The 19,319-nt window shown below is 36.7% G+C and overlaps 1 protein-coding gene across 3 annotated transcripts in view; it reads right to left on the bottom strand.

Moving 5' to 3' along the window:
• Positions 1 to 19,319, bottom strand: part of PLPP1 (phospholipid phosphatase 1) — a 66,669-nt gene that overhangs the window by 13,151 nt on the left and 34,199 nt on the right. For all 3 annotated transcript variants that reach the window (XM_079330424.1, XM_079330425.1, XM_079330426.1), the window contains exons 3-4: positions 17,997 to 18,277; positions 1,067 to 1,124 (exon numbers count right to left, since the gene is read on the bottom strand). In XM_079330424.1, coding sequence (XP_079186550.1) covers positions 1,067 to 1,124; positions 17,997 to 18,277 — 339 coding nt within the window. The remainder of the gene's footprint in view (positions 1 to 1,066; positions 1,125 to 17,996; positions 18,278 to 19,319) is intronic.

Raw genomic sequence — 19,319 nt, 5'->3', positions numbered from 1 at the left:
ACATTAGATAAGACCAGTAAGCAGGGGAGATGATCCCAAAAGGTTTAGCCATAAAAAAAACTGAATGATAGATCAAAACCAAACACCAAGCTTCTAAAATAGCTTTATTTTAAAATAAAGCTAAAAGATATCTACACCATGCTGAAGAGCCACCCCCTTTTGTGTGTGTAGTTGTAGGGGTTCTTGTTTTGTATGAACAATTGGTTCACTCACTGTGGATGTTATACTATTGCCAAGAGAGAGTGAAAAAATTAAAAATGCAGCAAAGACAAAAAAGCTAATTGAATCTGAGGTTTGTAAAAATTGTGGAATGTACATATGTTAGCAACTTCTGCCCAAGACCACAGTTTAATTATGCAACTACAGTAGCAACAAAATTCCATAAAGTTGCTAATGGCTTCTGTGTTACCACTTAGCAGGGGGAGAATAACAAAATCAGTCTTTCATGTTACAAACCTTATGCTAAGACTGAAGATCATTTGTCCTAGTTGACTGGGAACAATTTCAATTAAAATATAATGATCTTCAAATGAAGCATCTCTGAATTTATCACTAATATTTACTGTCCTTGCTTTCCTCACTCCTCTCTCTTTGTCCCTAAAATGTATGAAAAAATAAAAAGGAATTTGATCTGCTGTTTTGTGCTTAAAGGCCCAGCCACCAGTGTTTAAGGCTCTTGTTTGCTTTATTTGAAAATAGGTTTTGCACATCTCATTAAATCAGGCATATTTTATTATGGATTTTTATAAGTCTTATAAATTTAAGAGTATTATAGACCTTATACATTTTAATGAACTAAATTTAATTTTCAGAACTGTCACTGGGTTCATTTTAGACACAACAAATGAGCCAAGTACCATATTAAATATTCTCTTAGGCAGACTGAATGTCATTCTACTTCTTGTCCCAGTATCACCAACTTACAGCTACTGTTGAGAAGTCTTTAACTGTACCAGACAAGCATTTTCAAAAACAATGCCCCTTGAACAAAGCAGCTACACAAATACTCAGTACTGGGTAGCTAACAGATCTTTTGCTATCAGTTAGATGGAAAGAGCATACTTACTGCTACGAAGAGCATACAGTACATGGAGAATGAAGAATGGCCAGAATAAAATGATAGTCTGGAAAAGAAAAGATCAGACATCATCAGTTTTATTTTACAACATTCAGTCTGCAGTGATACTAATCTATATTATATATGTGAACTGGTAAAATGTAAACATTTCCCTACCACTCTTCAAGGAGGCTCCCAAGGCACATCACACAGATTTTGACAAATCATACAGACTTCACTACTCAGCAGTTATCCTTTTCCAGATTGAAGTTGATTTATACATCAGGCAGTAAGTACCAGATTTTTGACTGAAGTTTGAACAGCGAGGGAACACATCTTTAGAGACAGTAATCAAGTGTCTTTTAATAGTTCATCTTGACAAATACCAGAATACTTTAAATATAATTACTTCTTAAAATTCTTCATCTTATAGTCATAGTATATGTATGAATAAAAATGACATTAATCACCCCAAACAATTACTTACATTTAGTCACCATTTAGAGGCAGTAGTTAACAACTCATATCTAGTAGTTTATATTACATTTGTACATCTTTGTGAAATGTATGATTTACACAGACCCTGATCATTTATCATTGAAGGGCAGGGTAAAAAATAGGAATGCAGTTTATTAGTCAGCCAACTGCAAAAGATAATACCTCATCTAATATTTGTAGAGATGATTCGTATCTCATTTAAAGTGTCAACACTGCCTTCAGCTCCCAAAGGCTTTATCAGGTCCAAGCTGAAGGGATTTGACAGCTGACACTGACAGTCCAGGATTCTTTTGGCAGGACCTCCCTTACACAGCTGGTTTTGTAAGGAGCCACAGCTGTAAAATAAATGCCACCCACCTCTTTGAGAAGGCAAAATGGAAAGACATTTGTAATTTAGTCACAATCAGGGAGATGAAAGAACTGTACTTAGCACCATTTCATGCACAGAGCCTTGTAACAGTGCTGTCTCACAGGTCACCAGCCAGGTCTCAGCCAGCCTTCTGTGCAATTTAACCAGAACACTCATCCCTCAGCAGTCTGGCATACAAAAACATGGCCAATTTAATAAAGTTTCATAGCTCTGCAGACTGACCTCCACCCTATCGAGCAGGTCCCTTGTTTTGGTGCCTCTTCCAGGCAGAGAACATGAGGCCAGGGAAATTCCTGGTCAAGGGAAACATTTCCACTCTTTGGACTAGGAGTAATGAAGGCAGTTCTGACGTGCAGCAAGATAATAAGGTTAAAGACACACTAACCAAATACCACAGAGAAAGCAATGAAACTGTCCTGTGCACAAGTGAAACTGTAAAACTTCCTGAATTACTTTGCACATATAACACTTAGAAACTGCACCAGAAAAAGCTTACATTCCAGAGATTTCAGAGTTTTGATTTATGGTCATTTAAAATACTGTCAATAGCTTTTGGTTTCAGAGATGTTAAATACACAATCTGAAATAAGAGGACTCTTGTTTCACCAACTGATATTTTCCAATAACTTCTTAAAAAGTTTTATGTTTTTTCTTAAAAAGAAAAAATTTGACTATGTACTAGCTTCAGATGTTTAAAGTTCAAAATGTTCAGATGTTAAGGTGTTTAAAGTTCAAAACCATTTAGATTACCATTACCACAAGCAAAACCCTTAGCTAGGTATCTCTTTTCCACTCTTGTACTCTAACACTTAAAATTTTTGGGTAAGAGTCCACTAGGAAAACCAATGCAAAAAGCATTTTGAAGAGCCCTGTCTTTAAAACATGTCATCTGTATCTTCTGTAGAACAAGGAATTCTTGGTCCCTATGACAGTATTTTATCCAATAGCTCTGGGGCTATTACTGTTGGCCATAAGATGACATTTCTTACAATTATTGAAAGCAACCTGTTGCCAACTGAAGGAATTTAGAAGACTAGTAAGAGATAAAAGGAAAAAAATCATCCTTTAAGTTTGTTTTGGAATTCTTATATTCTTTTAAAAGTGTTCTTGACTACTGGTCTTTTTCATTTCAGGAATGTATTAGCTTAAGGTACATTAGGAATGCCTTGTCCCAGGTTGGAGACTACAAATGCATTCTTATCAAGCATAGATAAGTACGCTGCATATGACTGAAAACACTGTGCTTAGCACATGAAGCATTGCCAGAAATACAACTGGGAAAAAGTACTGATCCAACCTGCATATTGTGCAATCCCAGTGAAATTTCTTTGGCAATACAGCTGTCTCTAGACTTCTTTACAAAACAGACATTTAAAAAAAAAAGTCTTAAAATCCTTTCAAAACACTAAGATTGACAATGACAAATTTCCCAACAATTCATCAGCACATAAATAATGTCTTCCCAAAGCCAGGAGAATGTCATACTTATCAGCCAAGCTCTTGCACAGCCCAGGTTTCTTTCTGATCCTACTGCAAGTGCTGGTTTGCCATGAACCAGCAGTAAAATGGTGTAGAAGATGTTACACTCCCTAAAGCATACCCCTGGGATGCCATCCCATGAAACAAAGAAATTCCTTCAAACGAAACACCCCCTCCCTTACTGAAAACCCTGTTATCTCTTAGGATTTCTATTGGCTCTTAAAGTCACAAGTTAATTGGTTCTTTTTTCACTTAGAGTTTTAAGATAATTGGTTAGTTTGTAAGTTGTAGATTTTATTGGTTAGAAACTCAATCCTTTGGAAACCTATATAAAGTGTTTTGTTATCTGATATAATTAGACCGTTGCCAGCATTCCCTTCAAGGACAATAAAGCTATCCTTGGAACTTTGCAGCACGATCTCAAGCCTTTGTTCTTCGCTAGTGAGTAGCTTGGGACTCTGCATCTGGGGCTCAGAAGTACCTGGACACAAAGCTGCAGACCCCGGGGTTGGAAAACACCCAACCCCAAAAACAGCTACTAAATGGTCCATACAATTGTCCAAATCCCTACCTTTTACCAGTGAAAGAAAGGCTAACTTGTACCAATAGGAATTCACACGCCAGATTCCAAAATATACTTTTCAAAATATTCTTGGAACAATATCCAGTGAAGCTGAAGTATCGTGAAATAGAGCTGGCAAGTGCAGTCTTGATCTGATTGTTTCCAAAACAGCCAATTCTGACATCAAAAAAATCAGTTTTTCAGAAGTCTGTGTCTTTCACTCCATCAATACCTACCTCACAGATCTCTTTCTGTGTCAGGAACAGGCCTTCATTTTAACAGGAAAAGAGCATAAGCTTTAATTACTTCCACTTGGACATTATATTATTCCCAAGTCAGAAGAATACTTTAAGTAGTAACATAAAACCTTAAAAACATAAAAGCTTCAGGTCTCAGTTGAGGTCTAAAATAAACCCCTAGTTTCCAGTGTACACAGTAGAGCCTGACATCATAATACCTTAAAACAAGGTAATTTAAGGGCTGTTTTGCTTTCTTGAAACTTAGTTTTGTCATGAGTTTCACATGGCTTCCAATAAAGACAAAAGAAAAGACACAACAGTTCTTGAAAAGGTTGTCATAAGATTGACTACAATTTATCACTATGGTTTATTACTGAATGTCTGCATTTTTAAAGAATACCTGGAAAAATAATCAAAGCACAAGTAATTCCTACAAGAAACATATCAGCTGAATGACTTTGTTATTTTAGCCAAGATTTCTGTAAGATAAGCAAGACTAGGAGAGATTGCCTTGGAGGATTTGACACTGACGACCTTCTATTACTTTCCATGCACAAGGCCAGCTTAGCCTAGGGAGCAGAGACAGCCTGACAGGTTATGTTTCTTCAATTAGGAGAAAAATGGAACATAGTACACAGCACATAAAAGAATAATTTGCTTGGACTGTGACTTACAAGAAAGAGCATGTTTTAAGTAGTAAGTTCTGGCTGGCACTATTTTGTAGATTTCTTAAGTGAATTACTGCATACTGGAACTCAGTAAAAAAGCTTGATGTCTTCATTTAATGTCTTCACATGAACACCTGAAATGTGCAGAAACTTTAAGACATATGCAGGAAACTTACAGGGAAATTAATAGCCTTGGGAAACACAAAACTAGAGAACAGCTAAACACATATGCTACAGTGGAGAATTAAATTATGAGATATCAAAGGAATGAAAGTAGAAAGATATGCCACAAGAAAGGGCATCCTGTAGTGCTACAATAAACCTGGCAGAGGCTGAATGATAAGGAAATCTTCCCAACGTAACTACAGAATTGCGGAATGATCCATTGGAGAAAAACAGAAGGCTCAGCAAAATGTTATGCACACTCCCATATCAAAGCAAATAAATACACCCAGCTGGATTAGCTAGCATGTCCTTTCCATCTTTAAGTTCCCTGGATTCTCCCAGGGTGACCTAAAGCTTCCACTGACATTTGTGTTAGTCATTCCCTGATCTGGAGGGGAATAAATGCCAGAGTGCTGCAGTTCAGCTTACCTGTGTTGAGTAAGCCAACACCTGACAAGCAAGCCACATGCTTGTCTGTGAAATATTCCTAGTACTTCAGCCCATGGTTTCAAGTCCTAGTTCTACACTTAAACACTGCATTCTTTGAAGTCAATTTTCTGTGTATTCAACAAACAACTTGTACTCCCAAGATCCACTCCTTCCTTCCTTATGTGGTGGACTCGCACCACTACAACTTACAAGATCAGTGTGGGCTAGAAAGTTTGAGGACCCTGAAATTAAGCACTTTTGTTTTTACTGCAAAGAAAAGCTTAAATAAACACAAAAGCAGTTCACCTACTGAACAATATCAGGGATTACTCAGAACCCCATGTTTCCAATTTCTCCATTTTTTTCCTTCTCTCAGCAATTATACCTACACTTCAGTACAAAGCCATACATTTAAACATAGGAAAATGCTGCCAGAATCTTCCCAATTCAGTAATCCTCATCTGGAAAATTTTATAGACAGTTTTTTTCAACAGGAGATCTAACATTTTGTAGCAAGTATCTTACTTAATTCCCTAATCATATCTGGGGTGAAGGGTGGATCCACTCAGCTCTGCTTTATGCAGTGGCAGATAGTGAGGAAACTGCCAATGCTGACATGTAATACACATTATTTAATACTAGGACCATGTTTTTGTGGACTTTCCACTTTGGTCCTTTTGCAGTCTATCTCAGACAGTTAAATTTTCCTGCTTATCTTACTGACATAAACCAAATCTAACAGGTTCGAAGATGATACAGGTATTTACTAATTACTAACCACCTTCCTAACCACTAGCCTTTGAAACATACACTGCAGACTGTGCAAGAAACAGGAGTATAAAGTAACATTTTCCCAAGCTGAGGATCAACAACAAGTAGTTTTAATCAGCAGTAAGTACTGCAACAGTAGTCTACACTGCTAGATTGACCACATTCCAAAGTTGCTTTAAAGCTCCTTCCAGCATGATCTGATGGGTGTTTGTTTCTTTACTCTCTGGGAATTGAAGAAATTAACTGATGATACATTCAGATATGCAGATATTCTGTAAATTCTATTTAAACAAAAGTATTACACACTGATGGAACAACCTAACAGAACAATGACTACCTAAGCTAGCTATTTTGCATCTGACAGTTTATATCACCAGCTACCAGAGGAATAAACTTGATTGCAAAATAACTAGTAATGGAAAAAAATAAAAAAATCATACTCTTACTGGGTTTTTTTTTTTCCCTTTTAAAATATGCAGCAGTCAATCTGCATGCAGAAATTCTATTTTTTTTTATTTTTTACCAAGGGAGCAAGAAGTTACCAACTCCTGTCATTCATGCCACACAAAAGCATGTACATTCTGAGCTTTCAATATTCCAAAGTCCAACAAAATTCCATGCTGCAATTTCCTCATGCACATTGCAAAACCATTACAAAAGTTATCTTTCATCAGTTTTGATGTTATTACTCCATTTAACTTAATGCACAAAAGGAAAGTTTAACTTTACACTACATTTCCACATAGCCTCCTCCTATAGGGAAGAAAATAAAAATTAGGACTTTGTTTACTTGTCTTCTTAGTAATTCCATCTCAAGAAAAAGCTAACAGTGAAAATAGCAGCAAGGGGTATTCAAACCAACATATCTAAAGAGTAATAGTTTGCTCTCACATGCACCAGATTACAGGCTCCTGTTCCATTTACTATGTCCGCATAACTTATCCACTAATATTTTTTTGATTGGCAGCAGTGTTATTCTACATAAAGGGAAAAAATATAGAAAATTATAATCTCTATTAAATCAGAGATTTATTGTTACTCCTTCTTTAAGGAACAGCTTTGGGCAAGAAGTGCTTGGCAAATATGCAGAACACATCCTTCACAGCAGATTCTTGTAACCTTCAAAGGGGAAAAGGAAAGGAGGCAGTGGGGAAACAATTAGGGGATACCTGTTCCTGCAGTACTATTTGGCTCACACAGTTATATACACCCAAAGTTTTATCTCATTATCCTGTTACTTTAGATATCAGCTCTGCAAAACAGTGAAATTGTGTGAATAAGAATGCATCTACTTGCTTGGTTGGCCACAGCTAGCTTCTAAATAATTTTCAGGATGCACTGAACACAGACACATATTATAATTTCAAATTAGCTTAAACAAAATAAGCTACTGAAATAGATTTCAAGCCCAGCTTTGTCTGGAAACTGTTAAAGGGGGAAAAGTGTTTCAGTCATGAAAATGAATGTTACCTAGCACAACTCAAAAGATCCAGTCCACACTAGGGCAAAAGAGATGTAAGATCAGAAACAAGATCTAAATTGCAGAACTGCATCTCAGTTGATTAGAGAATGTTCACCTTTCAGATTCAATTCTCCCTACCAGCAGTCAGTTTCTTTGCAAAGGCAGCTCCTTTTGCTCCCAGATCAAGTACAGCCCCATTTCAACATGCACTGCCAGCCCAGAAGCTTCTAAGGCTTAATACTGAAAGGCTTTTATTCACTACCATCACTCAGTTTTCCTTCCATGTAAAATTATATGTAGTTATCCTGACTAGGCTCCACTTCTCAAATGTAATTAATAACTTCACTGTACTGTAAATGCTCCCAAACTAGCTAGGTTATATATCTTGAATAATAGTAATGGCATAAGGGTGAAAGCAGTGTTGAAGGAAAAAGCTGCACCATCTGAATAGTAGTACATGTGTGCCCTTCCATTCCTTTCAAATGCCTTGGTACCCAAGCTGTTTCAGTTGTTTTTTGTGTTGTTTTGTTTGGTTTTTGCATGTATGTTTTAAAAAAGTGAAAACTAGTAAATTAGCCCCCGATGAAAACTCCTACACATAGAAATTTCAGTAGTGTAGAGCACTTCACAGGTTCAAAGCTCCATAAAAGAAATAATCAGTGCTATACACAACATACCAGAATTCCCCTAGCAAATACATAGTAAGCCTCTGGCATATCAGAAATTTTTCATTCATGATGTTGATGGCAACTGCCAGATGAGAAGTAATTAATCTAGTATGCTTGTATCATTAAATGCAGCTTGGTTTTCAACAAAGCTTTAAGAAGGTTTAAAACAGAGTATTGGTACATTTTATAAAAGCCAAGTAATTTTAATGCAAAATAGTTCTTCACAATAGAAACACTCCTGGGTACTGACAGGCAGGGATACAAGAAATACAGAGAGTGACAGACAGGTTATTTAATAAAGATGGGTTAACCTACAGTGAATGTTCAGACTCTTAAGTTTAAAAATTCCAGTTGCTATCTGGTTGCTATGAAAACAAAAGCATTCATTTAAATAGAAGTAAATGATGTATAAGCTTTGGAAGTTCTGTAAAGATTTTTTTGATTTATAGTTGTTATTTTTTGTTTTAACACAATTGCAGTTTTGAAGGGATACATAGAACAGACAACATAAGAGTTTCAAAAGTTTGGTTGAACTTCAAAGTCATAAGGGTTAGTCCTGTAGTTACACCAGCCATCTGGCAGAGGTGTCCTGCTACTGAGACCTGCTCAGTGATTTAAGTGCACTCACAGCTCATGCAGGCCTACAACCCTGCATGAGAAGCAGCTATGAACAAAGCTATCAACAAATTCCTGGCAAACAATTGGTAAAGAGCATCACCTTGGTAATTGTGTTGAAATAAACTATCAATGCCAAAATAGTCAGTTCTAATTTCCTAAAACTTCCTTTGAAGATTACATATTGAGTTTGCAATGGAGACTACACACAGCCTGTTTTGAGCACAGTCAGCATGGGAGCAGTACATCAACTGAAGCAGGGAACTATTTTTTCCTTTAGACATCTGAGTTGTAGTACGAATCTGTACTTAAGTAATACAGTCATAATTATAAACCTTGACAGCTGCGTTATCTGTTACCACAAAGAGAAAACCCAAAAACTGAAATTAGAGAACTATAAACATCCACAGTTCAGTTTAACTTAAAAGGAAGGGTTTCACATACACACACATCCTTGCTAGCTGTGCAAGTCTGCTTTTGGGGGCCAACAAAGCTCAGACTGCACAGAGTGCCTCAGAAGTAGCAGCCTTTTACAATATGGTATAATATTTACCACTTCAGGTTCAAAGGTTCAATTTCTATGTATGTGGTTAACGAGCTGACAAATAATCCAGGAAGGGCAGTTCCCTGATCTGCTTCGTCAGGAAGTTTTCAGTGCTGCTCCCAACCCAGAACTCTGAACATTTAGGTCCCACCCCAACATCCATACTCAGTAAAAAGAGCTAACAAAATTAATATCTAACAGAAATATCTAGAAGTTAGCGATTGCATTATTGTGACAAATTTGCACTGCTCAGCTCAAATGTAATAAATACTCCTTTCAAGAAAAAATTGTAGTAAACTTGGGAAGCCTAAACAGATAAAGAAGCCCTTCAGCACATACCTAGGGCAATTATATATAGGGAAAAAAATACACTACAAGCATTTGTACTGAGGAGAATTAGTTTAACCAGTGTTAAAGCAACAATATACAACAAGCTGTACTGCAAATTGCAACCAAATTTAGCATCATTAGAAGAAAAGGCCATTATCAGCCTATGTGAATATGCTGGCATTCAGTTCATTTTCTGCATATTCATATAATTCTCTGTTCCTCCTTCATGTTCACCCATCCCATTAAGGGAAAAGGTGAATTTTGGGAACAGTAAATTATTTTGTTCTAACTTCATTCTAAAGCTCTGAAATATTAAAGCATGTTCTCAGAACTGGTTAACAACATGAGTCAAACTTCAGCTACAAAAGGTCTTAATAACAAATTCCTTATAATATATACTAGAATAGATGATTACAGCAACCACTTTAAGTGCATCCACTGCCAGCACTCATTTGCAGATCACCCACACTACTGCTATGCTCAAGAACAGAGGTTAACCAAAACAGGGTAAGTATGCACCCAAGTACCACATGCACACACTATTAACTACTCAGTCAGAAAACTGCCATCTTACCTAAAACTGTTTGCTTAAAGGGTTAGTCTTTCAAAGGACTGTTTAGACATATATTTTCACATCCTTCACTAGAAAAGATCTGGACCCTTACTTTCCAATTCCAGCTTTGCAATGTATTGACTGAGGAAGAACATGCTACGCTTACAGCCTCCCATCTGAAACTGTTCCATGCCTAAGAGCAGGATACTTAAGCACCTTACACTTAAAAAGGCTGCTTGGTTTACATGATGAGTACAGATCCCTGCTAAATGTGTGTAATTGCCTTGTTTTCTCCATTTTAAAGAGCATGAAACAACTGGGAGGTGACATGTCTGCTACATGCATATTCTTGTTCTAATGAATACCACTCCTTCCACTCTCAGAAACAGAAACCTGAATTGTCTCCTTGTACAACACTGAAACTGCATTGTTATGGAAGTAGTATCAATATATCCACTCCAAAATGTGAAGTAAGTATTGGAATTGCATTCCTGAAGACTGAGTTTTATTATATTTTTTAAAAACCCAAAAAGATGGACCTAGCAATTATCCAGGTTTGAAATTCAATCCAGATTCTTCAGCTGCAGTCCAAAAGGACAATAAAATTCCATCACAAAGGGATATCTGGCATTTATAAGATCCAGATCTTATACATGAATGTAACAAACAGTCCTCATATCTGCATCTCAAAAGAAGGACCAAAACAAGCCAGGAATATCTCAACAGTAGATATTTTAAGAGACAGGAATGCCTCCAAACATGCACCTTAAATGAGAGCTCAACAATTAAACTCCAGAGTAAAAGTTAGTGAAACAAAAGTTTCAAGAAATTAAACCTTTCTCCTTTCAACTCGCCCTAAGGTACAGTGGGAGAGGCACAAAAACAAAATGCAAATGCTTTAAGGAAGGTCAGCAATTAGAAAGATCTTTTCCATCCTCTCAGGTCTTCATGCTCAGTGGCAAAGTTCAGAGAAGAGAGGTCCACAGAGGACCTTACTACAATTACTGAAAAATGAAACAATGCATCCAGTAGTGCTAAAGAAGGCAGATGATGCCATGATGAGGCTGTCCAGATGCCTCTAAAAAGCCATGTGAAGGAGCCAACATGTCCTTAGATTATTAAAAAAATGGATGAGTATTCACAGGGCTTTATCAAAACTCCACAGCTACCTGCACATGAATAAAATATTTCACCCATTCCTGCCAGTCACTGAAACAAGATCTCCACAGTCTTCAAGATGATGTGGACATTAAAAAATAATGGGGGGAAGCTAACTCAAAAGGTATACTCAAAAGGGTAGAAAATTCTCTTTTATGAGAAGCAAGAGAACCCAGCATATTTATTTTCTGGAATAATTTAATCCTTTTTTTGGTGACATTTTTTTAAAGTTGTTTTTTTTTAAATTAGTTTTTGCTATCATTGATATAAAATTTATATAAAAACACGTATTTCATATTAATCCAAAACTATGAAGAATAACTTTATTACCCAATTGCTATTCTTAAACTTATATCCACTAAGTGAATTTGTGCATTAGTCTGTTTCAGAGACTGACATACCCACTATGGTACAACAGAAAACCAGGTACAGAGAACATGCTAAACAAATGCCTTTTGCTTTCAAGTGTTATAAGTTCAACACAGCAGTAGCTAATCTGTGTTTCTCATTCCTTACTGAATACAGACATTGTAAACTTACTTTTGTCCTGCATTATTCCTGCAGGAAATTATTTTAAAATGAGCAAATTAAAAGAAGTGCTTTAAATCTTTGAAGTTCTAAGGAGGCATCACTTGCATGAACACTAACTAGTACATTACACCCTAGTATATTATCATCCCTGTGAAATTGTTCAGCAGACACTGAGTAGGAGTACAGCATACTTCATGCCGTAACACTTATTTTTAACATTTTGTGGATAAAATATAGGTTAAAATAGTATCAGATTCAATACACCTGACCTTTACATGAAGCTCTAATGTGCAGTTTGTGCTGCCAAGTTTATACAATTATATATATTTATACACACTCAAAGTGACAGCACAATCCTAAATTAAGTTCTAAAAATACTGTAAGCTCTATATAGCAACGCCTACATTGTTTGAGAATTAATTAAGACTAATTCAAAGATTCTTTCAATCACACACAACTTGTCAATACCAGAAATTTGGTTTGGGGGTTCTTCTTTGTAGAATTTTTGTTCAATTTTGACCCTTTTTGCTTGGGAGACTCAGTGAGTCTTGGTTTTGTTTTAGTTTAGTTTAGTAATATGGTAGGGGTTTCTCAAGAAATACTTGTAGAAAGAACTTAATAAAACTGCAGAGAAACCCCTACCATCATTACTAAGTTCTCATCTGCCTCAAAAAAAGTCCTGACAGAATCTTTATTTAAATCGCATTTACTCTTTTTGAGATTAAATTTTACAACCAAGAAGAAATACTCATTTTTAAAATGACAACTAACACTGACCTTTACCAGGTTCAGGTTCATCTGGTCAAGTGTGTCTCCTGGTTCCAGATCCTGCCTCCTAGAGATTACAAATGCTCATCTACACAAAGGTGACCAATGTTAAATTAGCAACTCCTGACTGCCAAAATGAGTTGAGAGCTCAGCTAATATTGCCACACCATGGTTCAGTACATCCCAAGGATAGATTTAGAAGGCACACTACCACTTGAGATCCTGAAGCACAATATATTTCAGCTTAACTAAATACCTTATAAAGTCGTCTTGTTTCCCTTCTGCCAGATGCCAAAAAAGAAATCTATTCCAGAGCAATCACATGTTCACATACTAGAGGGAAGAGCAGCTCTTGATGTTGTCCTTTGTTACTCTTCTAGACTCTCAAGCCTCACTGTTTATACACTCATTTCAGACAACCAGCAACTTCAGTAAAGTATACTCACCAAAGTAACACTGAAATACTAATTCAGAGCTGCTGCTCTGAACAACTGTGGTTGCTGTTCAGTCTTTTAGATGCAGGAAAAGCTAAAAACAGAATGTATGAACAATCTGCAATGGACTGGTTAAAGCAGGCAGGTTTGGGAAATATACCTTAGCTACCAAAAATGAAAAGAGAAGCCATCATGTGTCTATCTGCCTACTTCTCCTTGAGGAATTTGAGTATTTTGCCAATCCACTCAAAGCCAGAAGAAAAGGAAGATGAGCAAAAATGGAAGCTGCAAAAGCCAAAAAGATTGGTGAACACTGTTCACTCATACACCCACTTTATCAGGATTATAGCCTGGCACACCTCCCTATTTTACTGCGCCCTGCATTGCCTATTTGAAAGGGAAAACATCCAACTGACTAGTCATTATCTTTTATAGAGCTAAGGGAAGTACCCTAAAGGTAATTCAGCAGCATTAAAGTATATACCAGTACACTAAAAGTGACATGCTAATTGCAAGCACCAGTGACAAGAGAAGACCATGACTTCAATCTCTCTTCATTCATAGACACTAAAACCTGTGCTTCTATATCAAATTTACTTTTCTGTAACTAAAACAAGCCAGGCCAGGCCGCTTTATTGAGTCATTACTCTTAATATTTATTTAGAGGGAATACTACATGGCTCTACACAAAACAGCAGACATCAAAGCTAGCAACCTCCATAAAAGCTTGAGATGGCACTTCTGTACAAGTCATTCACCTCAGGAAAGTGCCACAGAGTAGCTCATTGGAAGCCTTTGTGTCTAGCCTAAATTAAATGCCAAACACTGCCTGAAGGAAGGATTGCCTTACAAAGAGGCATAAAAAAGTACGTGCTAGAATTTTTTAATATAACCAGTGATTTTCATACCTGTTTTAGAGATCTTAAAGTGCTACAAGCTTGGATGTATATGTGCCAACTCTTACATTCATCTTTCAACAAATACAAATCAGATTTACTAAGAACAACACCGTGTTTATGATTCCCTGCTTTGCTGAGCCAGCAGCAGTAATCAAAGTGCATACATATTACAAAAGTTGTCAAGGAGAACCTATGGTATTCAAACTCAAAAAGGACTGCTTTCAGCATGATGTATAGCAAACAAGATGCTTCAGTTGGCAAGAATTGTATTATTAACCTCAGACTAGAAAGTGAAACTGTTATAAATAACTATACAGCTGTTAGCTTTTGCTATTACGTACTGGCTTTTGCAAATTATTATTAACAATTCTGATACAGCACAGTTTGCAACCATTTCTAACTGCTTTTGATATAGTATAATTTGTCAGCTTTTTGTGGCAAATGCCCTGGCACCTGTGTAGCTTGTACATCATTTATAGATGATATTTTAGTTTGTAAATAGTGTGTTAAACCTATATTACAGTTTTAGCTTTAGCAAAATGTTAACTTTTTCAGAAATAGCTGCAGTTGTGAAATAATAACTAATACTTTTATTTTTGTAACTGACTGACAATACGAGAATAACTCAGACATATTTGTAAAATAGCTAACATTGATTTAAAGTACTAATGGAAATAGCTAAAACCATCTGCATGGTTAGATAACATTTGAGGAATGGATTGATAAGGACTCCTGCCTTTGACTATCAATAACTGTTGCCTGCTGAAACCATGGAATGGGAGGCCATTGTGAGGAAGTGACACACGACTCTCAAAAAGACAATGCACATTACTGCATACACTAAAAAAAGCAGGTAGGGGTCAAACCATGCTAAAGAATTCCCAGAACATACAAATGAGTTAAAAGAAATGTTTGAATATGTATAATTTTTATAAATACATATTTGACCAATGCAATGGAAGAAGTACTTAAGAAGAGTTGTTGTGATTAACTGGTGTGCCTCTACCTACGGCTACAAACCCAGCACTGTTCACTGTTCCTTTTATCCCTCATTAAACCTTTAAAGAATTCTAAAGTGTGAGCCTTTTTTCCCACAGAAACCTTACTGAAACTAACCATAGCTCATGGGCACTTTACTCGTTTAGACAATCAATCCTAAAATCCATGGGTTTCTATTCCTGATAAGGCAACCATATATTGTAATAGTGTTGTTGCCATTGAACAATAAAAACTAGTTACTTTTTTTCTCTCATGCGGCTATGTTATAACACAGTAGAGATATGCAAAGAGTTGGAAACATTGGATTTACGTAAAAACGGTACTGGAACATAATAAGCAATACGTTTGCCTAAAACCTATAAAACCTATGGGCTTCCAGAAACACGTGGTTTTCTTGAGGTTAGTCTTCTAGAAGGTCCTGCAAGTGGTGTTTTGAACACACTCTGAACCCAACTTATACATCCCAGTACTATAAAGAACTTACAAAGCCCCTTACTCCTTAATGTTCATGTGGGGAAAAATAAACTACTTCAAATGTTTCTTTTTTCAGTTTTGCTGTTAAGGAGCAAATGGAAACACTGATTGATAAACTAATTTCTGTTCCACTTCCAAAGCATACTTTACAAGCTTCCATCTTACACCCACCTCTTCAACACACATATACTTATTCTTCTTCAGAGCAAGAGCTCTGATCTATTCAGGGATGCTCCATATCTAAACTATTTTATACTTTTAATTAGTAAAAAAAATCATAAGAAGAAATGAGAAGGGAGGAGATAACTAATCCAAAAACACAATATGAATAATGGAAGCACACAATGGATTTTTACACTGTTCTCATTGTTTTCCATTAGATTTGTCTTTTTGACTGTACAATCAAGCATGAATCTTTAAAAACATTCAAATACAAGCTCAAGTTTTACTAATATAGAGGAATAATAGGTTCAATTCAGAACACATTATTTTATATTCATTGCTGTGATTGTCCAGTTTTCCTTCTTCCTCTGCATTTCTACTTGCCCATTTAATCTAAGCAAATGAAACTAGATGGCACTAGATGCACCACTAGTAATTTTGTCAACTGTTACAGAAATTTATTTCTGGGTTACAGCCTGAGAGACTTCTGACTTCTTCCAGCTTCCTGCATAAAGCTCCCTGCAATCCACCTCTCTCCTCTTAGTGGGCTATTAACTGAAAGGTTAATGCCCTTGGGCACTCGGCCTCTGTGTGGGCACATGACCCAAGATCATCACAAACCCTGAAAGATTTACTGGATCACTGCATCCAGGTCATACACCTCTACAGGGCAATGTCCCACTTTAATCTATACTACCCTTCTCTGACCACTTGCTAACTTTCTGTTTAGAGCTCTCTGTGCATGCAAAAGCCTCATCTGATAGCAAAAGCCCCACAAGCAAGTGCCTGCTCATGTGAGCACCTCAAGGCAAGCCTTGGCCAAACAGGAGAGTCCTCTTGGATCACTCCATAGGGGAAACAGTAGCAGCAGAAAAGGGGAACATAACAGTAGCTGGAAACACAGACCTCATAGCCGATCAGTTAAGAAATTACTAAAAAAACCTTGCTTCCAATATAAAAGTTTGGTATGTCAAAACACAGGGAAGATTACAAGGTAAGTGATTGCCATGCCCGTTGTTCCCCCATTCTATTCTCACACACAAAAAAACCCAATTTCTTTGTTTAAGTACAAACTAACTTTTGTTTTACAACATTCCCACAACCCAGAAAGATTATTTCAGGACCATTTCAGCCATCACAACCAATTCAATTTTTCTCCCTCCTTACTTAAGAAGTGTTTTTAGACTCATGAAGAAGTTAAACTAAAGACTTGGAGCTGGCTGGCACTGGCCCTGAGGGACATAGCAGCTTCTCAAAGAAGCCACCCCTGTATCCCCTGCCACAGGTACCCAGTGTACTGTTCTAGTGCCTACCCATGCACGTGCTCCACTACCACCAACCATTCACATTTCATCAACATTTTCCTATGGCTACTGAAAAATACCATGCATGCTACTGGAAAATTATAGGGAACACATGCCAGAAGAGGAAAGGAGCACACAGAACAGTGAGCGAAACTACGCACATCTACTTAAAAACTACTCTGAGAGAGAAGTTCTAAGATAGTATATAGAACTTCCTGAAAAAGAAGTCTCTGTAAGAGTAAGGTCACAGAAAGCTCAAGTAATTCAGATTATTCTGAACATACTTCTAACATTTCCAGTAGCACTTGAACACTGAGTTTGTATCACAGTGACTAAAGTTTGAAGTGTCAGAGGCATTATTCTTGTTTCCACAATATCTTGCTGCAACTGAACTAGCAGATAAGTATCCAAGATTAAAAAAAATATTAATAATGAGAAAAATTAATAGATTTGAATAGTCCTGCATATATTTATATGGATGTGCATTTTTTATTTGCTTTCATTCCAAAACTAAAACATTTCCTTTGCTATTCTACATCCAACTGCTAAAGTAGATTTCAAATTCTTCTCTTCTTTGGGATGCAAACATTTTAGAAACACAAATAGAAACTAATTGAAACTGAAAAAAACCCATAAACAGAAAGAAACACAATTAGGCATTTATCTATACATTAATAAAACAAGCTTTCACAAATCAAAAAAAATCCCAAGGTCTAGACAGGGTTTACTGTTTAAAATTCACTACAATAAATTTATTCTAGGAGAAAAACACAAACACTGCAGCAGCATTACCAAATCATTGCCCCAGGTTAACAAACACGCCATACAACCCAGTACACAAGGCCAGCCAGACTCACCTTCCCTCATTGATCTTTGCTTTGTCCCCATGGCAGGTGAAGTTCTCGATGTAGCCCAGGCTGCAGTTTATCCGCGCCCAGTCGGGCTGGCACACGGCAATGAAGTGAGGACGCAGTCTGCCTATGGAGTACTTGGCAATGTCTGTCAACGACTGGCTAGCAGCTGCCCCAAAAAGGAAGGTCCCAATGGCTTTGTAAATAGTGGCTATGTAGTTATTTCTGACAAACGAATTTGAGTGCAAATTATTATAAAAGACCGAGAGAGTCTCTCCTACGATTATCTGAAAGAGAAATAAGGACAAGTTAAAGTCAATTACTTTTAAAAAAAAGTATTATGCTATTCTTGTTAATACTCACACATACAGTTTCAGAAATTATTTTTTTATAAACATTAAGCTGCGAATTTAAGTTTTCCAAGAGTCAGCAGTAAGCATGTCCAAACTATAAATACTTTCACACAGAAGGGAAACACCTTTTTATTTTACCCTACCTCATGTTGAGCTTAATCATATTATTTTCAGAATACTTACTAAAACAAAGCCCTCTCAGAATAACATTTAACCATAATACTTGGCATGGCCCTAATTAGAAACATTTTCCCCTAAATAAATTACATTGAGTCTTCTTCAACTAACTTCTGAGTAAAATTTTTCAAAGCTTGTTAGATTTTTCATGAAACCAGAAACCATTCTGAAGGGTTGGGACTTTATATCCAGATCTGAAAGCCCAGATGTTTCAACACAGAAATTTCCTATTCCTCATGCAAATTAAATCCTTTGGGGAGAAATGAAAACTAATGAGAGTGGGGAAAGACAGGTCTTACTGAGTAGATGTGTGTAGGTTTTTCACCCTACATGTCCAAGATATATACATCAAGTGTTGACAAGAAAGCGGATCTAATTTAGTTTTCTTGCAACTTCATCTTTTGAAAGTAAGTTTTTCCTTTTCCAACTTCACTCCAGATAATTTGGATATTGAACCAGACAGTCCCATTCAGTATAGAAAGGATCAATTCATACAGTTGTTCAGATGTGTGGGGGACTGGATGTATATGTGTAAAGTTATCTTGAAAAATCATATAAAAATTAAAACTATGGGCAAGTCTTTTACTTGAGAGTGCCAGGTCCTGGATCGCAGCAAACCAGAGCTTTGGTGAATGAAGCCATTACTTAGGCACTGCCACCCAAGCACACAGAGTGACAGCTTGTCAGAGGCTTTGAACATGAAGGCAAACAGACAATACCATCAGATGTGTGACACTGAAGTTTTACATACTCCACCTCACCCAAATATGGACTGAAGCAGAGAAATACCAGAACATGG

The sequence above is a fragment of the Erithacus rubecula genome (assembly GCF_903797595.1).
Source record: "Erithacus rubecula genome assembly, chromosome: Z".
In the NCBI taxonomy this organism is placed as follows: domain Eukaryota; kingdom Metazoa; phylum Chordata; class Aves; order Passeriformes; family Muscicapidae; genus Erithacus; species Erithacus rubecula.
The sequence above is the reverse complement of the archived record's forward strand: the minus strand, read 5'-3'. Positions and strand labels throughout refer to the sequence as shown.